This window comes from Papaver somniferum, chromosome 8 (assembly GCF_003573695.1).
Source record: "Papaver somniferum cultivar HN1 chromosome 8, ASM357369v1, whole genome shotgun sequence".
NCBI lineage: Eukaryota > Viridiplantae > Streptophyta > Magnoliopsida > Ranunculales > Papaveraceae > Papaver > Papaver somniferum.
The window spans coordinates 80,478,548-80,505,326 of NC_039365.1; the positions used below are offsets into that span (position 1 = coordinate 80,478,548).

Consider the following 26,779-nt stretch of genomic DNA (forward strand, 5'->3'; position numbering starts at 1 on the left):
TTTTTATAATTTTCATGCTTCCGAAAATATAATATTCCTATGAATACGAATATCTCAAATATTTTCAATTACTAGATTTTATTCCCATAATCTACACATAAGTTCCTTGATCTTTCTTCTTCCTCACATAATAATTGGCACAGTGGTGAAGAAAGAATTCTAATACCGATCAGGTGGTATTAGTATGAGATTTTCTCTCATTATGGAATTTTGAACATCCAGAGTGTCCTTGATCTAGTATCGTATGAGAATGTCTCTTTTTGTTACCTCGAACTACCGAAGTATCTTGAGATTTACTGGGGTTACATATGCAACACTTAGCAATTCTGTTTTTGAGACAATGTTTGCATCTTGTCTTACTTTTCCCTTTACCATTAGATGGTTTATAACATCGGAAGTCATATCCATTCTTAAAATGGGTTAATCACTAATGGAGGAGGAAGAAATAAAATTGACAACTAATGCAATATTAGTCGTTGTCATAAATGTTAAGGGCAGACCTCACTTGTTAAGGGGCAACCATTTACCTTTCTTTTGTGTTTTATCCTTGGGGCTGTTTTAGCCACATGATTAGTGTATTTCTGTCCTTGTTGGCACTTGCTTCACACGTATTTCTTATTGAGTTGTAATTCGGTCCTTATAAGGACAAACCTGATGTTTTACCTAGGTATGAAAATTAGTAAATCAAAATTATCTTTCTCTCTAAATCTTATGTTCTTCTAATCCATCTATATCCTTAGAGATTAGAGTTGCTTCCTGAGATCCAATTGTCACGTAGATCGTGACAAATGGTATCAGAGCACTCGATTCCTTGTGAACGAGTGATAATGATAATCAACAGAGTTGATTTTGAAGCTGAAGTGAAGAATTCAATTGTCGAATTGAAGGTTGGATTTGAAGCTGCAGTGAAGAATTCATTTGCTGATTTAAAGGTTGTGTTGGAGGCTTTCACTACTAAGTTAAGGGATGTGGATGATTGCTTAAACAAGATGAAATCGGATGAAGATTCACTCAAACCCTTATCCGAAGATGTTGAATCGAAATCAGTGAGTGATTTTACTCTCTATTCTTCAACTCCTGTAGATTTAAATCTAGCAGATGAAGGAAATTATAAATCTACAACCAAAGCTCAAATCTCTCATATGGATGAAGCTGTTTTTGAAGTTGAAGTTCAGAAATATCATGGTGATTCAACATTTCTAGCTTATCAAGAAGGTAAACCTTTCATTCCTGGTACTAAACTTTTGTGGAATTTCAAAGTAACAGGGCTACGACTCATGGGGTAAATGATTTCAACGCGCGTAATCTGAATTTTAATGATGAACTTCAGAAAATTGGAGATTGGAAGTTTATCACAGTTGGTAACCTTAATAAATTTACTTCTTACTTATTAAGACCATTCAAGGTAATACCCAACTTACTTGCATCTCCAATTACTTTTGTATGTGCTAGATTACTTAGTTTTGATTTTGTACGAGTGATATTTGATCGTGGGAGAGAGTTTGAAGATATTAGAAGGTATCCTTGTTATGTTGGAGGTAATTCTGAAATCGTTTATGAGCTTGTTCTTCAACAAGGGTGCAAATTGGATTTAAGGTTTACAAATTCAATTGTTTATGTGTTGATTAGGGGTGAAGACAGTTGTTATGCTAGGTATCTGTTTGTTAAATATTATGATAGACTCTATCTGGATGCATTCTGTTATGTGACTGTTCTTAGTTGGTTCATTTTAATGCATAATTACAAAGCAAATGTTGATTATAAGATGATTATATTCCTTGGGTATGAATTAGAATTGTTGTTTGCAGACTTGAATGGGTCTTTAAATGTCAAGGAAGATGACAATGGTGATACTATAAGATTGTTGGATAAAATTTTGCAGCAAGTCATTATTATGTGGATTATTTCGACACTTCAAAAGACCAGGGAAAGGAAGCTCGGGAATGCACAAGATACGTTTGAGCAACTGCTGGTAAAAGATTTCAGACTACTTACATATATGAAAGTATATTGGAAGGGGTTCGAGGTGATAGAGATAGCCGCAACAAGCTGCAAGTTATTCATTCTCATAGTGTTCCGCCCTTTGGTTTTCTTACCAAATTTTGATTTAACATGGATTTTGTTCGATTCATGGAGTATGGAAAACGGTTGTGGTTATATATTGGTTTCTGTTGGATTACTTGCATACCGTAGCTCTATTGTTTGCATCAATAAGGGTTTGGATTCCAGCTATGATGAGACTCACCTGTTACAACTTAAGAGTGGATTGTATTGAAGATGGGAACAAACAGTGAACAACATTTGTGTTCTTATTGTTGTGAGGTATTCTCGCTAGAGTTTGATTATTTCCAGCAACTGCAACTCATGCTACACTTTCCTAGGGAGTATGTGATAAAATCTGTTATTGCAAGTATTACTAATACTAGAAGAGGAAAGTCTCAGTACAAGGAAGTGAGCAAATTGCAGTACAATCTTGATACTGTAGAGGTATTAATGATATTCTTCATTTTCTATTATTATAAGGGATAACAGTGGTGGAAATGCAACACACGAGTGGCTGGATGAATTACTTAAAGAAATGATTAATACTGTAAGTTTGCAGATCAAAGAGTGGTCAACTAACAATGGGGCTATCTTCCACATGAGAACTTTATGGGCTAAAGAAAACAATATGGAAGCATTCCTGGACCTTACAATGGGTGGTACTCTCACCACTGTAATCACTCTACATCACAATTATCTACTTGGTATAAGCAGAGTACAAAGGAGCACTAATTTGATTGAGTATGCCCACATTATTACAAGTGTTTTATCTACCTGGGTATGGACATGATCACTCCTCTTACCTTCGAGCACTACGTTCAGTTGGGAATCAGAAGCTGGTTTTGGTGCCAGTCATAAAAACTGCAGGTTGGAGGTAATCATGTTCATTTTAGATCCATGTATTATTGGTTCTAAAAGCTGGAATATGTCAAATTCTGTTTCAAGTTTAACATGTTACTCCCTTCTGTACAACGGCATATCTCTGAGTGCTTCATACTGTAAACCTGAAATTGAGAAGATTATTGTTGTGAGCATTTTCTGGGTTGTGGAAAGTAATATTGACAAGAATATGAAAGTGGGTGCTTGGATATTCAACAGGATACAACCACATTTACAAGAACCTTCAGCTCGAAAGCAACACTAACTGGTAATGAAGCTCTCCACCTCTAATGGCACAGAACTACAGGGAAAGGAACAGGCTGTCAAGTTCATGCTATCAGCAAGTGCATTACTGAGATGCTCAGCATACATTGAGATATTAACTTCTAGTTCAACTAATCGTCATATCTCCAAGATTATTATACTCAAGTATGAAGAGGTAATCGCAGGTACTATCACTACTTTACATGGCCATCTAATTAACTTATTGCACATTAAAGGCTACATACTTCTTAAAAGGTCTTGGCATAAGTTGTACACCACAATAGCTACTTCTCTACAAGTCAGCACAAATCACCACTCTCATACAGCTCATTCAATGGAGTAAATGAATACTTCCATCTCACACAATGGCCTGGTGCGATGCTTCCTTGTCATGGTTTTGTATGATTGCTACAAGGTTGAATATGAGAAGTTAACTTTGAAGCCAAAGTCCTCATCAGTTCAATTAGTTGGCATCAACATGAAAATGACTTACTGCACCAAATATGAATGTGTTTCTGTCATTAAGAAGATGAAAGTGTGTTATGCATGGGTTTACAACCAGGAAGCGATTATGTCTGCAGTCTTTGTGGAATTTCTCAAATGTTTGAAAGTGTATGTACAAGTTCATTGCAAAGAAGTTAACACACAAATGCTTGTTTATACCCCGACTGATATGAGAGAAGGTCATTACGCGCTGAAAGGTGAAGCATCGATTGCTTTTGAAGAAGTACAACCAATCTTGATGCCTATAGTTCAGATGCATGGTTTAATTTTTAGCTTGGTGTTGAAGTTGTGAAGCTCACATTCAAGATGGGGATGCTAGTCTGCCACACCTGTGTTTCCCAAAGGTCGAGCTCTTTTCATATCCTTGAGGACAAGGATAATTTGAAGGAGTGGGATTTGCCATAAATGTTAAGGGAAGACCTCACTTGTTAAGGGGAAACCATTTACCTTCTTTTGTGTTTTATCGTTGGGGCTGTTTTAGCCATAGGATTAGTGTATTTCTATCCTTGTTGTCACGTGCTTCGTATGTATTGCTTGTTGAGTTGTAATTCGATCCTTATAAGTACAAACCTGATGTTTTAGCTAGGTATGAAAATTAGTAAATCAAAATTATCTTTCTCTCTAAATCTTATGTTCTTACTAATCCATATCTATCCTTAGAGATTAGAGTTGTTTCCTGAGATCCAATTGTCATGTAGATCGTGAGAGCTGTTTTCTCTTCTTAAGAATCATATGAATCAGAGGTCTCATCTAAAGTTACATCCAGAGCCTTGCTTCCAGTGCATTTCTTAAGATTGGGACAGTCTTTAGATATATGACCAAACCCTTTACACTTAAAGTACTAAGGTTGATATTCATTATCTTCTTCCCGATCCTTTTTGACAGGAACTCGATCATGTGGACGAGAAGATCGATAAGTATCCTTTATGAATCTCTTATTCCTTTTCTTTAAGAGATCTCGAAACTGTCTAGTAATCAATGATAATGATTGTTCAATTTCATCATCAGAATTTTCTGCAATCTGTTCATCTGAATCATCCATCTGTTTATTTTTCTCCATTGGAGCTTTCAGAATTATTGCAGCTTTAAAAGCAATTCCTTTAGTTTGAATAGACTGTGACTTATAATCAAAGATCTTTAACTTTCCAACGAGTGTGCTTCGTGAGAGTGTTGAAAGATCATTTACTTCTATGACTGCATGCTTCTTATAATCGTATCTTGATGGCAACGATGTGAGAATTTTGCACACTATATCCTTTTCAGAGATAGTCTTTCCAAGTGAGAAAAAAGCATTAATTATCTCAGAGAGTTTAATATGAAACTCTTCAAAAGTGTCGTTGTCATCCATTCGAAGGTTTTCCCAATCAGACCTAAGAGTTTGAAGTCCATCTTCTTTCTCTGATGTGTTTCCTTCAAATACGATCTGAAGATTATACCAAGCTTCTTTTGAAGTTTGATATGTTGATACATGATGTTGTAGATCACGACTTACAGTATGTATAATAGCATTCAAACCATCTGAATTCTGCTTAGCAAAAGCCTTTGCTTCGTTTGAAAACTCCACGAAGCGTTTAAACTCAGTTTCCGAATTTTTTACTTTCGGGTGATTATAACCATCGACGACTAATAGCCATGTATTGAAGTCTCTTGATTGAAGAAAATATCTCATAGCAGATTTCCACCATAGATAGTTTGTTCCGTCAAATCTTGGCGGTACGTTAATTGAAGTTGATTCATGAGAACTCGAGTTTATTTCTTATAGGTTGGATCTCACCAAACACAGATTGTTAGATCTTTTCGTGTTTGCCTGCTCTGAAACCAATTGAAAAGACGAGGGTACCCAAATATACCTCAATTTAAAACTTTTCCACCTATAAGTCCTTTCTCCGAAAGTGATTGTCTATGGACTAAGTCGAGATAATACAACTAATCTGTTCACACTTCGTGTGATCGTCTATGGATACGAGATCGAGACAATACGACAACAAGATAACTTGTGTGATTGACTATGGATACTAGATCGAGACAATACAACAACGAAGTATGATTACTTGATAATAAGTTCGGACTTAACCAAACACAATAGGATTGCTATCAAGTAATTAGGAATTAACGTTCGTGTATTTTACTTCTAATTATAATAAAACAATTATATTTTCGAAATAGAAAGTAAAACACACAGCAAGATTTTGTTAACAAGGAAACCGCAAATGCAGAAAAACCCCGGGACCTTGTCCAGAATTGAATACTCTCATAATTAAGCCTATATACAAAATCTAGACCAACTTCGTATAGTTGAGACCAAGTAAATAAACTTATAGTTCACCTGGTTCCCTCAGTATCCCTGCGCCTCCAACTTGTAATAAGTCACATGAAAAGGCGAGGGTACCCAAATATACCTTAAGCTAAAAAATTTCCTTCCTATAAGTCCTTTATCCGAAAGTGATTGTCTATGGACTGAGTCGAGACAATACAACAAATCGGTTCATACTTCGTGTGATCGTATATGGATACGAGATCGAGACAATACAATGACGAAGTGTGTTTACTTGATACAAAGGTTCGGACTTAACCAAACACAATAGGATTTCCTATCAAGTAAATAGGAATTAATGTATGTGTAATTTAATTTAATTATAATAAAAAAATTATAATGCGGAAATATAAAGTAAATGACACAACAAGATGTTGTTAACGGGGAAACCGCAAATGCAGAAAAACCCGGGGACCTTGTCCAGAATTGAATACTCTCAGGATTAAGCCGCTATACAAAATAAACCAACTTTGTATAGTTGAGACCAAGCAACTAAACCTATAGTTCACCTAGTTCCGTCTGTATTCCCACGCCTACGACCTGTAAACAAGTCACGTACTTGGACCAATTCCTTTGGTTTGTATTCCAATTAGTAAAGGAACAACAAATATGTTTGGTATCAACTCTCTTCAACCAAGTGATATGAGTTGGACAAAGGCTCTTCTGTTTATCTTAACATAAACTCCTTTGCTAGGTTCCAAGATCTATCTTATGTTTAATCACCAAAAGGTAATCGTTAAGATTTTGCAATCAATACCTTTAATCCCAAGGAAACGTATTGATGCCGATCTACACAACTATTCTATCAAAGTACGACAAGGATAAATCGATTATAGGTGGATCCTCTTTTACCGAAATAAGTATTGTGCACACCAAAGATTTATATAACCAAGTCAGAAATCTTCTATCTCTTCTTTGTCTTCAAATCTTCTTAGATCTTCAATAAACACCTGCACACAACTACTTGAATCTCTTGTGATCAATCACGCACAGAATGGAGTCTGTTAACAATGGATTATCACAAGATCGTCTTTAGCACTAACAAAAGTCTAAAGATCCATGTCGAAACCTTGAACTAGTTTGAGTGAATCTTATATCAGAAGAGAAGATTCTCAAGCATAAAAAAACTAGGTGCAATCAAAGTTCAACCACCGTTAGTCAATCAAATCAATATGAAAACAAAAGATAAACCGCAATTATCTAGTTTCCCACCAACGGTACGCGCTAGAGCTTCTCAATCCCAAAGAAGACTTTAAACTGAGTGGTCGTAAGATATTTCTCCTAATTAGGTTACTCTCCTCTCCGAATAGGCGGCTTCACCAGTAACAGTACAACAGAGGAAGTTTACTGTCACGAAGGATTAGTTTGCCTAAAATGCAAACTTCAAGTATTTATAGACAAGGAAGTTTGGACACCAAGGAATTTCCAAAACCGAAAATATTCTCAATATATTCAATAATAATTTCCATATTCGTTTTTCATAATTCCTGATAATGCTCTGTCCAAAATATTGATCGAAAATCTCCTTGGAAAATATTTAACTAGCAAATGCACATTACTAATTCTTATTTTCCATATATAATTAAAAACCTTAATTAAAAGATTTTTAACTTATTTAATTTCGATCCTGGGATTTACTTCCTTATTAGTCGTTAAGGAATATCTTTGAACAATAAAAAAGATACGCATTACTGCACGTGTTCAAAGTATGTCGACATCCTTTCTTTGTACTCACTTGAAACCGATTTATCACACTTCCAAACAAGTTTAGAATTGGTCATCTGACTTTCAAGAACTATGTGATTGATCAAGTAACACTCAATCACAAATCATGGGTTTAACGGTTCTACCAAAACAAGTTTCAGTTTTACCTCCATGTGAGTACTGTGCATAGTCACACTAGCTTCCCAAAATTCAGTTGACTAGGTACTAGGATCAGTTCCCCACATATATATGGTATCTAACTCATATGTGTTGCACATGTCCATAGGATCGGTTCCCCTTTGCCTAAAAACGTGTTGCACATGTCCATAGGATCGGTTCCCCTTTCTGCTATAAACCTTGTTGCACCCCATACAAGCATCAATTCCCCTTTGTGATGTGTTGCACCTCTTACTAGGATCGGTTCCCCTTTACCCAGTGTTAGGTCTTACAAACTACACAAACTCGATCATACCATCAGGTGATTACTTAAGATCAGTTTCACTAATAAAAGTCATACCAATACAAAAGTCAGGCCTCATGTGAATAGTTTTACCAAGAACACAAACAAGTCATGAGCGGTTAAACTAATCACACATATTGGTCGTTCATAAGATATGCAATGAAGAACAGCCCCAATAACGCCTGGTTATTTCCTTTTCGGTTCACAAACAAAGTTCATGAACTTACTTCCTTAAAACACATGTAAGAACATTGTTTCCTATTGTAGATAGGGAAAAACGATTTGATGGTTTTTAAGGTATTGAGGAGACGACCGTGCGGAGGAAGCTCCTTGAACCGAGAAAACTGTGTAACCTCGTACAGATGCACTGCAAGAAAGGAGTGCTTTAAGTTTAAGAGATCAATCTGTAGGACTCCGGCCTAAACCAAGACAATGGTCGTTCCAGAGTCAATTTGGTCACAAGAGAGGATGGGTTGATCTGTAGTAGGGAAGCTGAGAAATGTGTGAGATCAATGGTGATCGAAGATTGTGGGTGTGTTGCGTATTCTGCATGAAGAAATAAGATAAGTTCTGATTGATTGAATTTTTCTCTGTTGAGAGTAATTGCTCAGACATTTAGTTCTTAATCTCTTGTTGTTTGTTTGACGAAAGATTGTCTTGTTCTTCAATCATGATTCAGAGACTTACTTATATTGCTAGAATTGTAAACACCTTGATCCCATGAAGTGTGATAGTTGCTGGAGTCAAAGAGTGGGAAGTGGAGATCGTGTTAAAACCAGTTGCTCATCGTGCGGATACTTGGTTGATTTTCCATCCACTACTTTGCTAACTCCTCCAACTGATTGCACGACTTGCTCACGTTCTCATCATGTGTATGAACACACGTGCCGTAGACCGCCAGACCAAAACCCTAGTTAATATCCCCCCATGTGACACGATTGTGCCGTAGTCCTTGTATTGCTGAGTCGAACGTGATTTGAAAATGTTCTAAGACTCATGAACTGAACGTGTCTGTTGAGACAGAGGTATAATTCTCGAGTAAATGTTGATAGTTAAGGTGAGCAAATATTGCTCATTTGATGGATTGTTGAATATTGATAGTTGAACCAATATTCCTTAGTCTGAGCAAATGTTGCTCGTTTGATGAATTATTGGTAGCAGGACCAAAATAAAATATTAATTTAAAATACTGGTAACTGAACCGAGTATAATTAATTAGAATGTTGATCATGGGATCAACGTGAAATTATTAGTGTTTGAATCTGCTCAGAACTATGTTTTGCAGATCTTTGGATCCGAAAACCCTAATTTTGATCAATTGTTGATCAATTGATGATTTATTGAAAATAAACTACGGAGTGAAGGAGGGATCGGCTACATGGGATGATGAGTCGACCATGTAACGCCCGGATGCTCAAGTGAGCAAAATACCAAAATCTCTTGAAGACCGGTTGGTGAAAAGATGATTAAATGCTGGTTTAATCCTTCATTAAAATAATGTTCGTCTGAACCTTAGGTGATAAAATCTAATAGATTATGAAAAGATGAAGGACCGACCAAGGGGTCATGTGACCGACCCTGGTTGGTTACGGGATCGACTGACGATCGTTTCATGAAATTCCAAATTGTTTGGAAGAGTTTGAACCTAATGTGAACAAATTAGGTCAAATGATGAAAATGTGTGGGACCGGCCTTTTGCAAGCCAAAGAGCCAACCTTATTCGGTCAAGGTAATATGATCATGTCACCAAAGTGTTCATGTCTCAGTTCTAAGAGTGTTGACATTTTCTGATGCGCATTTGAGCAACATTTGAGAAAATATGAAGAATTCAGGGTTTTGCTGAAACTGAGGAATTTCCATGAGACGATGGAAATAATAAATAAAATAAGGGATCACAAGGTGTTGGACTGGCCACGGCTAGGGCATGGCCGGCCGTCTAGCAAGCCCGGTCCCGTGACACCTTTCCCAATTTTTATGTAATTTTATGTAATTTCCTTGATGTGAAGGAAATACCATGAAATTGAGGAGTTTCATAAGGTTAAGGAATTTCCATGAGATGATGGAAATAATAATAATAAAATAAGGAATCATGAAGTGTGGGACCGGCTATGGCCGACCGGCCAATAAGCCAGGTCCCATGGCACTTTTCCTAATTTAATATTATTTTCATGTTTTTAGGGAAATATCATGAAATCAAGGAGTTTGTTGAAACCAAGGAGTTTCCTTGAAGTGAAGGAGTTTCCATGAGACGAAGGAAACAAATAATAATAATAAAATAAAGGCGCGTGGGACCGGCCACGACTAGGGCATGGTCGGCCGGCTAGGGCCTGGTCCCACGAGTCTTCCCTAATTTTATATCTTTTCCTTGATGTGAAGGAAATATTATGAAATCGAGGAATTCCATGGCATGAAGGAAATAATAATAAAATAATAAGGAATGCTCAGCTAGGATATTTACACCAACTTAACAGAAACAGAACCTGATTGGGAGGAACATAATATTATGTCCAGTAAACACGTGCCTCCTAAAGCGATGTTTTTATTTTGGGATGCGTTATATGATTCACTACCAACTAGAGCGATGCTTCAGTATAGGCGGTTTATTATTCAATCGAATTTATGTTTGTTCTGCAACTCATCTGTAGAAACATTGGAGCATATGTTCATTCACTGTAGTTGGTATTCGAAATTATGTGATAGTTTTATATCTGGTATGAGAATTAACTGGGTATTGCCGTATAACTTCAAGTCTCTTATGCACATCTGGAGGATAGCAAGAGTTTCACCAAGACGACAAGGGGTTTGGCAACTAATCCCATATGTTATATGTTGGGAATTATGGAATGAACGTAACAGGAGGGTGCATGGGGGAAGATCGAAATCATTTTATGAGCTGGAAATTTTGGTGAAGATTTTGATTTGTGATAGACACATTTTTGTGTCAGATTTTTCTCGATTCTATATATTGTTAGGGCTCATTTTTGTACTTATTATGGTGTTTTATTTATTTGTAGGTATTTTTGGCCAATAAACATTTTTTGGAAAAAATTGGCTCGAAAAGTTGATAAAAGCACCCGGAGGAACCTGCTATACGGACCCTTGAGTTTGGATAAGGGGCACCCAGTTACTAAGGGGCACCCTATGGCTATCTACACCCCAATTGCTTAAGGGAGACCAGTCACAGATAAGGGGAGGTCATCTTCAACTATTCAAATCTCAAATTTGGCGGGAAAGTTTGTCCAACAAAGTTCATACTTAGGGTTGGATTTTTCGGCAAGATTTAAAGAGACTCAATCGTTAATATTGGTTGGGACAGGCTTCTTAAGGTTAAACAGGGTGGATAGGTCCATCAGATTTGATTAAGTAGGGCCGGATCACCGAGTTTGATTGAAACAATGGAGGATGGGTTTCTCGGGTTTTCAGGGAAGGGTTCGAGAGAGGTATATCCGGAGTTTTTCATGGAACAAATTCAGACCAACACTTTGCGACAAGATAGGAACGGTAAGCAGTTTGGTTTCGAAGAAATAGGAGAGTAACGTGAGTTACGTAAAAACAGAGAAGGAGAAAGTTTCCGAGATTTGTTTCTCTGTTTATGGAAGTTACGTGGCCAGATGAGTAACTAAGATTCTCTATTCGATATCAGTACATCCTTTGAAGAGTTTGGAAAGTGTAAAATACGCTAGAAGACGCGTAAAGAACGATTTGGAGAGAATTATTCCCGAAACTTGTGGTGGAGGAAAAGATATAATATTGGAATGATTAATCGAGATATTTTTTGCCCGGAGATGTATATATAGCATGTGGTGAGGTCAAGGAAAAGAAGTCTGGAGTTTGGCAACCTTAGGAGAATTTTAGAACCCAACAGAGAAGAATCAGTCGAGTTGCAGAGCAAATTACACCAGCAGGAGAAGAAGAAGAAGCTGAAGAACAAACACCATTCAAAACAGTCGTTTTGTCAGTCTTAATATCTCAACACTTAGGCGTCTCAATTTGTAACACTGCTACAGTAACCAACAGGTCTCTGTAACAGTTCGTCGTTTGTAACAGCTTCTTTGTAGCGCCAATACAGCATTGCAAACTGTCTGTTTTATTGTCTTCATTCCTTTTAATCAACTTTTGAACCATAAACCAATATTTTAAGCAAGTGATTAATATGAGGAGCTAAACCCCATTGCTGAGGCGATAGAGGAAGCTATTTTTCCAACAAAAAGTGGTATATTCTATTTTATCTTTTTATTTGCAATAATTATATGATTATTTGCCTTGAACTATTATTGAATATGATTTTTATTTGAGTGATTGTGATCTATTTTGATGGAGTATGCTTAGTTTTAAGACTTTTGATGCTTCATACTTGGTATTTACAATTATTACTTTTGAAAATCTACTTGTTGCAATATTTTAGAATCAAATTAAACAAGAAAATTGCATAAATAGAAGTATTGGTTTAATCACTTTGAACTTGGAAAATAGTGGAATCTTAGCCTCAGTGTTTCTTTTAATATTGATATCATCTTTGATTGAGTTTGCTATAATTTTTAGTGAGTTTTCTATTTTAATATTAGAATTGAAGTCTAATTAATATCCTTCACAAGTCTGAGAATCGAACCACTTTTACCACTATCTACAAATCACATCAATTTTTGGCGCCGCCGACGCGGACTTGTTTTTAGGGTTTTAGATTTATTTTATTTTATTTTATTATTATTTTTGTCCTTTTTTATGTTTTTGGGTATTTATCTTGTGTCTACAGGTTCTGGATCATAAAGAAAATTGAGCCAAGGAGTTTGGTGATTTCATAAAGACTTGGAGCTAAAGATTTAAGCAAAAAGAACAGAAAAGAAGACAATTTTATTTTAGACAATTTTAGTTTACGGTTTATTTATATTTAAAAAAAAAAAAACAAAACTGTATTAGGGTTTATTATTTTTGTAAATTTTCTTTATTTTTTTTTGGACTTTTGGACTTTGGGACATTTTTTTTATTACCCTACGGAAGGGTACTTTAAATATAAACTGTTTGCAGAGAAGGAGGACAATTACGATATTGTCTCTGCACCTTGGCTTCGTACACTAGACATCGGAGTCAGTGGCCCGAGTCGACTACAACCGATTCATCCCCCCGTCGGAACGGGAGTAAGATTCTAAACACTCGCGAATCCCCTGTCAGCGAGTTACTGGACTCCTTCGTATGCATTATGTTTGAGGACTGAATACAGACATTTATTTTTCTAGTAAAGGGCAAGGCCTGGCCATACAAGATAAGGGTTCGGATTTCATCACCGTTCTCTTCTTGCCCGCTTTAGGAACACGTAACCTACGCGAACCTAAGCCTAAAATTTTGACTAGAACGAGACCGATAGGTAACGAGCTTAACAGGAAAGTCATTCGAAAAATATTGGTTACTCTTTTAAGCATACTTCGAAGTTCTTGACGGTTTCTGTAAGTTGAATGCGTGACTGCGCCGCCTTGTAATACCGGTGAGGCCTTGGGTATCAAAGCTCCACCGAGCTTCCCTCGCCTCTATTCAACTTACGTTAACTCGATTGATTCCAGAGGGGTTTTCTTAAATTGTAACGAATTCCCGTTCGAAGGATTAGAAGCTGGTCTAGAAACAATCTAAGTGGAGCCATCATGCTTTTTGTTTTGCTAGAAATCAATAGGTTTGATTTGGTTGAGTCGGCCTTGATCTGTGTTTGCTTACCCTTCCAATTTAGAAAATTCTATTGTATGCCTGAACGTAAAAGAGACGCACTAGGTAGATTTGTTAAAGAGAAACCTAGTAGTTCGAAGCGTCTCGATTACCTTAATCTAGAAAGTCCGGCTTTTGAAGAGTCTGTTTTTGAACGTTCTTTGACTGAGGAGAGAATCCTGTTGCTCCGATAGCGCCAGAAATGGCAACTTTGAAAGCTTTGTTGAATCCAACTAGGACTACCGTCCTTCGTGTATTAAGTTAGCTGAAACGGAGGCACCCTATGAACTGAAACCTGGGACCTTACAGATGCTCCCAATCTTTTTAGGGAAAGAAAATGAAAACCCTTATTACCATGTTAGGGATTTTGAGGAAATTTGTAGTACTCTAAGAATTAGAGGCTTAGATGATGATGCTTTGAAACTTAGGTTATTCCCATTTTCCCTGAAAGATAAGGCCAAGTCGTGGCTGTATAGTTTGGACTCCGAGTCAATTGAGACATATGAACAACTTACATCTGCCTTTTTCAATAAGTTTTTCCCTAGGCACAAAACATCGTCTATTAGGACGCAAATATGCACATTTTCACAACAAGAGGGAGAATCTTTATAGGTATTTGGAAAGGTTCAATGATTTATTATCCCAGTGTCCTCATCATGGTTTAGAAAAGGTTAGGCTAGTTCAGATCCTTTATGAGGGTTTAGATTATTCCACAACGACCATGGTTGAGTCTCTATGCACTGGTGGATTTGAAAACCAAACTGTTGATGCGGCGATGGAATTTTTTAATGAAATCGCCGAAAAAACCCAGCAATGGGAAAATAGTAGGGCACCCCAGAAAACAATTCTTTTAAGTAGAGGAAACGTTAATAGGGTAGAAGGAGGCTATGAATCAGATGCCAAAATTGCTGCTATAGCAAAAAGGTTAGAAGCCTTAGAAGTGGGCCAGACTAGTGGTAGAGTGGAGCCTTTTTGGGAAGGCCAGAATATTGAAGAGCAGGCCAATGCTCTTTATAATAACACTAGATTTGATAACCGTCAAAAGATTGACCCATATTCAGAAACCTATAATCCTGGTTGGAGAAACCATCCGAACCTTTCGTGGTCTAAGGGCCAAAGTCAAGGTCAGTTTAGTAATTCTAATGCTCCCCCAGGTTTTGGCTATACTAAGAATCCTTCAGGACTAGCTCAGTTTCAGAATCAGTCAGATAAGAAAATCCTAAGTTTAGAGGAATCTCTCGCCTTGTTAACTCAGCAAACTGCAAAATTCCAGTTATCCGTAGAAGAGTCTACAAGCTAGTAACAGGATAGGACAAGAAAATAGTCAGGCTATTTCCGAGTTAAAAACCCAGGTTGGTCTGATAAGTGATTCTTTGAGAGAAAAAGGTAAGTTTCCTAGTCAAACACAACCCAACCCTAGAGGAGTTCATGAATTAGGTGCAAAACCATCGAATCAATTGAATGTTGTTAGAACCCTTAGAAGTGGTAGAGTTGTAGACAATAAGGTAACCATGCCCGATAGTGAACATACTGTAGTTCACCCCTCAGGATCTCACCTCTCAGACCAGTAGCTGAAGAGACTGATAAAGTTTCTGATGATGTGAATTCGGTTCCTGAAAGGTCTGATTTTAGGCCTAGAGCCCCATTTCCTCAGCTATTAGTACCAACAAAGAAGGAATCGAACTTTAATGACATAGTGGAGGTTTTTAAGCAAGTTACCATAAACCTTCCCTTATTAGATGCAATTAGGCAAATTCCTGCTTATGCCAAGTTCCTTAAGGATATGTGTACGCGAAAGCGAAAACTTAGCGTCCATAAGAAAGCCTTTTTAGCTAGTCACGTAAGTTCAATCATTCAGAACACCACAACTCCAAAGTACAAAGACCCAGGTTCTCCTACCATTGCTTGCACAATAGGTAACTTCCGGGTAGAAAAAGCTTTACTTGACTTAGGAGCCAGTGTGAACTTACTGCCATTCCATGTATACTTACAGCTAGGACTTGGTGAAATGAAACCTACTCAGATGACACTGCAGTTAGCTGATAGGTCTGTTAAAATCCCTCGAGGTGTTATCGAGGATGTTCTTATTGAGGTCGACAAGTTTATTTATCCAGTGGATTTCGTGGTCCTAGATACCCAACCTGTCCCTGACCCAGAGAACCAGATACCTGTGATTTTAGGTCGCCCATTTTTAGCTACGTCTAATGCGATCATTAACTGTCGAAATGGTGTGATGAGTTTATCTTTTGGTAATATGACTATGGAGATGAACATTTTTAATGTCAGTAAGCAACCTCATGAGCTAGATGACACATGTGTTGAGGAGGTGAACATGATAGAAGCCTTAGTTCAGGAGTCATTACCAAACATCTTGTCTGAAGACCCATTAGAAAGTTGTCTATCCCATTTTGGTTTAGATTTTGACGACGATAGCACTATTGAACAGGTGAATGCTCTATTAGATTCTACCCCTGTGTTAGACACTGATAGATGGAAAGCTAGGTTCGAACCGTTACCAGTTTCTGAGACTACCCTAATTCCTTCTTTAGAAGAGCCCCCAAAGTTGGACCTTAAACCACTACCCGATACTCTAAAGTATGTGTTTTTAGGCCCATCTGAGACTTTACCTGTGATTGTAGCTTCCAATTTGGATAGTGATCAGGAAAGTAGGCTAGTAAATGTACTTCAAGACAATAAGGAAGCTTTAGGGTGGACTATAGCAGACATTAAGGGTATAAGTCCTACTGTGTGTATGCATCAGATTCATTTAGAGGAAGACTCCAAACCTTCTAGGGAGATGCAACGTCGACTGAACCCTAACATGAAAGAGGTAGTTCGAAAAGAGGTGCTTAAGTTGTTAGATGCGGGTATTATTTACCCAATTTCAGACAGTAAGTGGGTCAGCCCTGTTCAGGTTGTCCCCAAGAAATCAGGTATCACTGTAGTCCAGAATGATAATAATGAATTAATCCCAACCCGAGTGACCACGGGATGGCGTGTGTGTATTGACTATAGGAAATTGAACAAGGTCACAAGGAAGGATCACTTTCCCCTTCCTTTTATCGACCAAATGCTAGAGCGATTAGCTGGACATAGTCACTATTGCTTCTTAGATGGCTACTCCGGTTATAATCAGATCGTTATTGCCCCAGAAGACCAAGAGAAAACCACTTTTACCTGTCCCTTTGGTACCTTTGCGTATAGACGCATGCCTTTCGGGCTATGTAATGCCCCTGCAACTTTTCAGCGTTGTATGATGAGCATATTTTCTGATATGGTAGAACGGTTCTTAGAGGTCTTTATGGATGATTTTTCAGTGTTTGGTTCATCTTTCGATGAGTGCTTGCATCATTTGACATTAGTGTTGACTAGGTGTAAGGAAAAAAATTTAGTGCTTAATTGGGAAAAATGCCATTTCATGGTTAAATCAGGAATTGTATTAGGGCACATCGTCTCTTCAAAAGGTATAGAGGTAGACAAAGCCAAAGTTGACCTTATTAAGACTTTACAGGTCCCAAAAACCGTAAAAGATATTAGGTCATTCCTAGGGCATGCAGGTTTTTACCGTCGATTCATTAAGGATTTTAGCTTGATTTCTAGACCTCTTTGCAATTTGCTTGCAAAAGATGTTAAGTTTGTCTTTGATGATGCTTGTTTAAGGCTTTTGAGAAGCTTAAAACTTTACTCACTACTGCCCCGATAGTCCAGGCACCTAACTGGAACCTACCCTTTGAGATTATGTGTGATCTTCAGATTATGCTATAGGCGTTTTTAGGACACGAGAAAACAAATTACTTCATGTGATTTACTATGCTAGCAAAACTCTGAATGATGCCCAAATGAACTACACAACTACCGAGAAGGAACTTTTAGCCATCGTGTTTGCCTTGGATAAGTTTAGGTCCTACCTATTAGGTTCTAAGATCATAATCTATACAGATCATGCTGCTTTGAAATACCTTTTATCTAAGAAGGATACCAAACCTAGATTGATTAGATGGATCCTAGTTACAGGAATTTTCCCCAGACATTAGAGACAAAAAGGGTGCAGAAAATGTAGTAGCAGACCACTTGTCTAGGCTAGTTGTTAGTTCCCCTAGTGATTCCCTTCCTATAAGGGATAGCTTTCCTGATGAACAATTGTTCTCTGTTTCCCAATCACCTTGGTATGCAAATATAGTGAATTATCTTGTTACTGGTCGAACCCCTCAACATTGGGGTAAGCAAGATCGTTCTAGGTTTTTAGCCGAGGTTAAGCATTTCTTTTGGGACGATCCTTATCTGTTTAAGTATTGTCCGGACCAGATTATTAGGAGATGTGTATCTGAGAGTGACCAGTCTAGTATTATCTCCTTTTGTCATGAACATGCATGTGGGGGTCATTTTAGTGCTAAGAAGACTGCTGCTAAGATTTTGCAGTGTGGATTTTACTGGCCTTCGTTGTTTAAAGATTCCCATAGTCATTGTGTTTCTTGTGAGCGTTGCCAGAAGTTAGGAACCATTTCCCGTAGAAATATGATGCCTTTGAACCCTATTTTAGTGATTGAGGTCTTTGATGTGTGGGGCATTGATTTTATGGGTCCATTTCCTATTTTGCTTGGTTATCTTTACATACTTGTCGCTGTAGACTATGTGTCTAAGTGGGTTGAGGCGGTTCCGTATAAAACGAATGATCACAGGGTCGTAGTCCAGTTTTTGAAAGAGAATATACTTACACGTTTTGGTACGCCGCGAGCTATAATTAGTGATGGAGGTTCACACTTTTGTAATAGACCGTTTTCTCTTTTAATGAAACAATACGGTATTACCCATAAAGTAGAAACCCCATATCACCCTCAGACTAGTGGTCAGGTAGAGGTTTCCAATAGGGAAATTAAACGTATTCTAGAGAAAACAGTTAATCCAAATAGGGAAGACTGGTCGTCGAGGCTTACTGATGCCTTATGGGCTTACCGTACTGCGTTTAAGACACCCATTGGAATGTCACCTTATCGTTTAGTGTTTATCAAGGCATGTCACCTGCCTGTTGAGTTAGAGCATCGAGCCTATTGGGCTATTAAGAACTTAAATTTTTCACTTGACAAGGCAGGAGCTCAAAGAAAGATCCAGCTCAATGAGTTGGACGAGATTCGTAGAGATGCATACAATAATGCTAAGGAGTATAAGAACAAAATGAAACTTGTGCATGATAGGAATATTTTACGAAAGTCATTTTCTCCAGGTCAAAAAGTTCTTCTGTATGACACTCGTTTGCATCTATTCCCCGGGAAGTTGCGCTCTCGGTGGACCGGTCCTTTTGTGGTCCGTACTGTTTTTCCTCATGGCGCTGTTGAGATTGAGACACCAGATGGTAGTAGTTTTTCGAAGGTTAACGGTCAGCGATTGAAGCCCTTTTTAGAGCCTTTTCCTACAGGTGATGTTGAGGAGGTCCCTCTGGAGGACCCTGTTTACCTTGATTGACCATCGAGGCGATTTTGTATGTTGTATAATATTTTTGTAGGTTTTTGGTTACACTTCACCCAGGTACTATCTTTCCGACTTCTCTCTTTACTATTTCCTCATGTTATTTATATTTTTCGTATTGTTCTTTGATTAGAAACATTGAGGACAATGTTAGATTTAAGTTTGGGGGTGGGGTAGAACTTTTTGTTACCTTTTCGTTGCAATAAATAAACCCCAGAGCCTAGAAATTTATCCCTATTAAGGATGGCACTAACCAATCTAAGTGGATGGAAGCATTTTGGTAGTAGGAGTTGAGGAACCAATCTGACTAGATGGCAACATCTAAAGAGTCTATTCATAAAAGCACAGAGCTCAGATGTTAGAAATAACATGATAGTTTCACCATATCTCGTTGAGTCCTTTTCAATTCTGTTTTTATTTTGTTTTGTTTTTAAACCATGTTTATCTAAGTGATTAGGTGGGGCTCAGATTCAAGTTGTTACCAATGCTAGGGTGAATTAGGGTGATTGAGATACAAAAAAAAAAAAAAAAAAAAAAAAAAAAGACCAGACCATCAGACCAACTGGAATAAATTCAATAAAGTCGACCACCGGAACCCTTGTATATGCCAGTTATGTTGACCTAGAGTTAGGATTATCGACCACTGGTACCCTTGTATATGCCAGTGTGTTGATATTAGTCAGACCGGTATCTCAGTCCATTAGGATAGGTTCATTTTGGCGGAGGCCTTCAGACAGATATGAGAAACACCGTTCACCTAGTAAACATCAAAACCATCTATGCTTTTCTATATCCATTCTTGATCTATCCATGTGATTAGTTTTGACTCCGGATATTGATGTCCATAGTGCGACTATCAGAGTAGAGCTCTGTCACTTCATATGAATTTTAGTATGCTTGAGTGCAAACTCGTGTACAACAATTGGAATTTCGCATCAGGGTACTTCCTCATGTAGTCAATAAGTATGCCAACCAAGGAGATTCTTTAGTGCCTTCCAAGGTTCTGTGTAGATATCTAGGGTCTGGAGTATAAAGGTTTTGTGGGTATACCTCTGGTAAGCCCTCCGGAGATAACACTCCGCCACTAGGGACACCTAGGGGTTTTAAAGGATTATTGCATACGCTAAATGCAATCGACGATGCCTGCGACAGTGAGTTAGGATTTTATTTCTATTTTATTTTTTCTCGAGGACTAGCAAATAATAGGTTTGGGGGTATTTGATAGACACATTTTTTTGTCCGATTTGTATCGATTCTATATATTGTTATGGCTCATTTTTGTACTTATTATGTTGTTTTATTTATTTGTAGGTATTTTTTGCCAATAAACATTTTTGGAAAAAATTGGCTCGAAAAGTTGATAAAAGCACCCGGAGGAACCTGCTATACGGACCCTCGAGTTTGTATAAGGGGCACCCAGTTACTAAGGGGCACCCTATGGCTATCTACACCCCAATTGCTTAAGGGAGACCAGTCACATATAAGGGGAGGTCATCTTCAACTATTCAAATCTCAAATTTGGCGGGAAAGTTTGTCCAGCAAAGTTCAGACTTAGGGTTGGATTTTTCGGCAATATTTAAAGAGACTCAATCGTTAATATTGGTTGCGACAGACTTCTTAAGGTTAAACATGGTGGATAGGTCCATCAGATTTGATTAAGTAGGGCCGGATCACCGAGTTTGATTGAAACAGTGGAGGATAGGTTTCTCGGGTTTTCAGGAAAGGATTCGAGAGAGGTATAGCCGGAGTTTTTCATGGGAATAAATTCAGACCAACACTTTGCGACAAGATAGGAACGGTAAGCAGTTTGGTTTCGAAGAAATAGGAGAGTAACGTGAGTTACGTAAAAACAGATAAGGAGAAAGTTTCCGAGATTTGTTTCTCTGTTTATGGAAGTTACGTGGCCAGATGAGTAACTAAGATGCTCTATTCGATATCAGTACATCCTTTGAAGATTTTGGAAAGTGTAAAATACGCCAGAAGATGCGTAAAGAAAGATTTGGAGAGAATTATTCCCGAAACTTGTGGTGGAGGAAAAGAGATAATATTGGAATGATTAATCGAGATATTTTTGCCCGGAGATGTATATATAGCCTGTGGTGAGGTCAAGGAAAAGAAGTCTGGAGTTTGGAAACCTTAAGAGAAGTTTAGAACCCAACAGAGAAGAATCAGTCGAGTTGCAGAGCGAGTTACACCAGCAGGAGAAGAAGAAGAAGCTGAAGAACAAACACCATTCAAAACAGTCGTTTTGTCAGTCTTAATATCTCAACACTTAGGCGTCTCAATTTGGAACACTTCTACAGTAACCAACAGGTCTCTGTAACAGTTCGTCGTTTGTAACAGCTTCTTTGTAGCGCCAATACAGCGTTGCAAACTGTCTGTTTTATTGTCTTCATTCCTTTTAATCAACTTTTGAACCATAAACCAATATTTTATGCAAGTGATTAATATGAGGAGCTAAACCCCATTGCTGAGGCGATAGAGGAAGCTATTTTTCCAACAGAAAGTGGTATATTCTATTTTATCTTTTTATTTGCAATAATTATATGATTATTTGCCTTGAACTATTATTGAATATGATTTTTATTTGAGTGATTGTGATCTATTTTGATGGAGTATGCTTAGTTTTAAGACTTTTGATGCTTCATACTTGGTATTTACAATTATTACTTTTGAAAATCTACTTGTTGCAATATTTTAGAATCAAATTAAACAAGAAAATTGCATTAATATAAGTATTGGTTTAATCACTTTGAACTTGGAAAATAGTGGAATCTTAGCCTCAGTGTTTTTTTTAGTATTGATATCATCTTTGATTGAGTTTGCTATAATTTTTAGTGAGTTTTCTATTTTAATATTAGAATTTAAGTCTAACTAATATCCTTCACAAGTCTGAGAATCGAACCACTTTTACCACTATCTACAAATCACATCAATTTGTCTTTGGAGTTCGGCTACAGATTATTTTAAACACATATCTATGAATCAGGTTCTGCATCAATGGGAGGAAGTGTTGCATTTGTAGTTTTTGACTGCTTTGTTTTCCTTTGAAAGTATTTCGATTTTGTATATACCTTGTACATATCTTTCTTTACTCTTAATATATCCTTCTTTACTCAAAAAAAAAAAGAATGCAAGGTGTGGGACCGGCCACAACTAGGGCTTGACCGGCCGGATAGTAGGATTGGTCCCGCGACACCTTTCCTAATTTTTATTATTTCCCTTATGTGAAGGAAACACCATGAAACTGAGGAGTTTCCTTGAAACGAAGGAATTTTGTTCAAATGAAGGAATTTTCATGGGACCAAGGAAAAATAATAAAATATGATAAAATAAAGAGTTAGGCGTGGGACTGGCCACGTCGTGACTGGCCGGCTGGTGGGCCCAGTCCCTAGCACCTTAGCTAATATTTTATTATTATTATTTTTCTTCCTATTTTGCATAGGTTCATCGTTCCTTCGTGTATTAGAATGCTCGTTCGTGCATTCAGGTGCTCGTTAGTGCATTATTGTTGACTACTCTTGCACCATTTTGGCCGGGGCTTACTCGATAGCGGCTCAGATGCTCGTACGTTGAATATTTATTACTAACCCATGGAATTCTGTTGGGGAGAGCCATGAATTGAAGTAATGAAATATTATGAAGAACGTAGAATATTTTCTAGAGATTCAGTTAATGAATCTAATGATTAGAAATAATTAATTGATGGCTCTATACTAGCACGTCGTCTAGGAGCATTAATTATTCGAAAATTGATCGATATGAGCTAGTTGAAGCATCATATTTATTACGTATAGTCAGGGAAAACATTGTTACATCCTGAAGACGTTATCGCTCTATACTAGCAGGTAAGCTGTCTAGGAGTCGTCCAATCGTTCGATTCTATATAAAAGTGATTACTGAAATTGCTCAGTATTCATGAAATATGCCGTTGCCTCAGTTGAGATACTGCATATTCATGTATGCTCTGAGAGAAGTATACTCGGTCAGAGACTCTTGTGGCATGAGCTTTCATACTTCGATAAGAGAAATGAGCCTCAATGCTCATATGATTGCTGGATCAGGAATATGTAAGATTATGGTTTTACGATTTTAGCCTTTGTCAAAAATCCACCATCTACATTAAGTCCCCTGCTTAGTGAGGCACAACCATGTTCCTCAGTCATCAATGGATGGTGATTTTCTAGTTACGGACGAAATAAGTAATTGAAATTAGTCGTAAGATAGAATGTTACCGGATTTTCGATTGCACGAACGAACCATGGATTGAACGAAGATCCCAGTAGCATGATAGAGTATCGAGCGCAAATTGGTGTAGCACTGCTGATTTGGTGATCGAACCTTGGTTGATTTAGGATTAATGCGTCCGAGCCCAAGAAATGAAATCCTTGTTGTAGGAACAGACGCTCGTTCGTTTGTTAGTTTAAGGAACAAACAAAATAGACCTCAGGATGATGATATAAAATTTTGTCTATGAGCTTTCACGAAAACCAAAATTTTTATTTTTTAGATATGTGAGATTTCACAAAGTGGAATAAACTCTCGTTTCACAGGTGGATGCTCGTACGAGAGAAAAGTTTTTTTTTTAATAGACGTACGTCTGTTAGTAATAAAATTTTGTTTATGAGCTTTCATGAATTTTTTTTCTTCTTCGGGCTTTCAGAAATATTTGAAAATATACTCTCGCTTCAAAGAAAGATGCTCGTGCGGGGGAGCAAAAATATATAGATATATTTTTCAAATTTACGTGAGTTTCACGTTAAATATTTACATATATATTTTATAAAATCATGTTTTCATTTTGAACAACTGTTGAAAGTAGACCATTATACATGGTGAAATAATGTTTGTATGTGAGTTTTCACAATTGTAGAATGGACGTCTGTATAGTTTTTGAAAAACCACTGGATGTTAAAATTCACGTGGGTTGTTCACGGTTTTATGAAAATCAAGTCATGATTTTGAATAATTAATTTTGCTCGTCTTTGCAGGTTTGAGGGAACGAGCAAGTTTTCGAAATTCTGGCGCTATAATCACTACAGCTAGTGAAATTGTAAATAGGTAAGAGTTGGATTTTTACCATTTTTGTTACGCGTTTGTTATTTATATATCGATGACTCCATATCTTTCGCCTCAGATAGGGGTGACTTCTGGTTACAACCAATCTTCTGGCTACAACCACTCTTCTGGATCTTCTGGGGAATGCTCCAAAAATATCAAGTCAAAGATGAAGACTTCTGCAGATTCTCATGCCGAGATGAATCAACCACTCGGAGATGTTGGAAAACTGATGCATGGTATGTCTCTTGATCGTCTGAGAGTGATCCGTGTTAAGATATATGCTCATATCTCAGAAGCACCGCCGACTTCAGCAAGTGAGACTAACGGCTGAAGATGAAGTTCGTCCTTGCGTTGATGGCGCAACTCCTGATTCAGATGTGGATGAATGAAGAATTTCGTCATCAGAAAATTCAAAAATTAGGTCTTAATTGAAAATGCTGTAGAGTCTTTATAAGATGTCCGTTTTTGATGCTCTACCCATGTTTCTTCATCCTCAGAAAATTTCCAAGCTTTAATACAGAAGCTTTTCGGCTTTTGAGCATGTTTAAGGCCCGAAATTGACGAAACAGTAAACTTCCAGGAAGTTTTTAGGAAATTTTCAGCTGTCATGTAGTCCAAAGTTTTGGACACATACTTTTTCTCGTTTATCCAATTGCTGTAAATTTTGGATATCTTGTAGAGGACATCCATACGAAGACAATGACGTGCTGCTGAACCTTAGATTCCTTACCAATTGCTCCCAGTTCGTCATCTTATACAAGGAAGTGTAAAATCTGAGCTTGTTGAAAACGTGTTTTTATGACTTCCACACTATTTTCTCATGTCTTGAACGGTTGGTGAAGGATTTTAGTGTCATTGATTCATTTGAGATCAGGAACCCTTGATTGATACATGAGCATGGTGATTGCAGTGCCATCTTGTTTCTGTCAGTCGTAGAAACATCACTTCTGAAACCCTGGTCACGGGACCATAACTGAGGTTGCTCTCAAGAGGGAGTGATGTAATGATCATGGTTTCATGTCCCGGTGGTAGCATTCCTTTTAAGATGAATGATTAGGATTGTAGAGACCGGCTCCACGAGTCTTGGACTTGATGAAGCACTTGGTGGAAAGACCTGATGGACACCAATCTACTGTGGAAGTTATGAATCCCGTCCAAGAATTGCTTCTTGCATGTTGTATGCTCTGGAAGCCGTAGGAACCTCATACGACGTCGGAATTCGATGCTTGACCCGAAATTTTGAAGCTAAGAGACTGAGTTATCACATGAGAAAAATCACGCAATTTGGAGTTGTAGATGTCAGCAAACGAAGCGCGCACATTTGTAATTTGTAATCCCGTACAAATTTTTCAGATTTCGTAGACTTTACGGTAAAGGCCATATCTTTCAACTCGTGTGCCCGATTAATGCGCCCTTTTGGTATGTTGTAGAAGAGACATGGACGAACATATTTGGTTGAGAAAGTATTATCCCATTCCTCACTCATTGGTACGTTTATGTAAACCCATGGGATGAAGTATGTTGTATCTCATTTGTAGAGGTGATGGGACCTTCTTGTAGAAGACTTGGGATTGTGCCCGCCTGTTGTGCAAGCTTCAGAAAGACTTTCATGTGAACATATTTCATCTCTACACACCTTGATATGAATAATTAGTGCTTGGAGAAGTCTGATCCATCGAGTAACACTTCAGATAACGGATAGTTGATGAAGCTGGTCATGAAGATGTTGCCTGAGACCGTCGTTGATGCTGGGTCACGATAGAATTTTCTACAGAAATGCTTGTTGATGCCGATACTATGGTCGGAGTTGCTCAAGAGACCGAAAAGGCTAGATCCATGATTATCGACATAGTCTTTACTCCTTCATCCAGTGAGCCTTTACATTCACGAACTAATTGATGAGTTGAGTGTCCCTAAGATGAGGGTGTAGAGTTTAACCCAAATTCTCCCGAACCTTTACTGTGAAGTGCCTTGTCAGGGAATCGATTTTGTTGCGGTAGATAGCAGCGGCAGTTTCCATTCTGGATGTGATCGGTGAATAGAGGAAGTTCCTCGGTCGTGCAGGGGCTTGTGATGTAGAGAGACCCATTGATGAAGTTCCATGGAATCACACCAGGTTGAAATAACTTGTTATGTGGATAACATTTATTGAAATAGAATTGATTTCTCCAATTAGATCAAGTCCTCGGTGTATGTTGAAGGGTTTGTGCCATCCATGGATGAATGATGTTGCATCTGCTTTATAAGTCTTGTCATGGTATAAATTCAGTTACACTTTGATCGTGATAATGTTGAATCAGTATGTCATCGTCGAGATATTTATTCTGAGGATAGAGGCGCCATTATAGAAGGTGTACTCTTTGATTGGGAGTACAATTTGAAGGCTTCTTAGATGC

General features: G+C 37.7%; 1 protein-coding gene across 1 annotated transcript; it reads left to right on the top strand.

Moving 5' to 3' along the window:
• The first annotated feature begins 690 nt into the window (after positions 1-690).
• LOC113301741 lies at positions 691-4,316 on the top strand. Its single transcript, XM_026550545.1, has 2 exons — positions 691-1,215; positions 1,809-4,316. The coding sequence occupies exons 1-2, from the start codon at positions 789-791 to the stop codon at positions 2,273-2,275; spliced, it is 894 nt and encodes a 297-aa protein (XP_026406330.1). The 5' UTR covers positions 691-788; the 3' UTR covers positions 2,276-4,316.
• The last annotated feature ends 22,463 nt before the right edge of the window (positions 4,317-26,779 follow it).

Bases quoted from the DNA above. Each gene is read 5' to 3' on its own strand.
- LOC113301741 (XM_026550545.1), top strand. From the start codon at position 789: ATGGTATCAGAGCACTCGATTCCTTGTGAACGAGTGATAATGATAATC. The intron at 1,216-1,808 runs GTAAACCTTTCA...TGTTGTTTGCAG, and splicing joins ATTTCTAGCTTATCAAGAAG to ACTTGAATGGGTCTTTAAAT.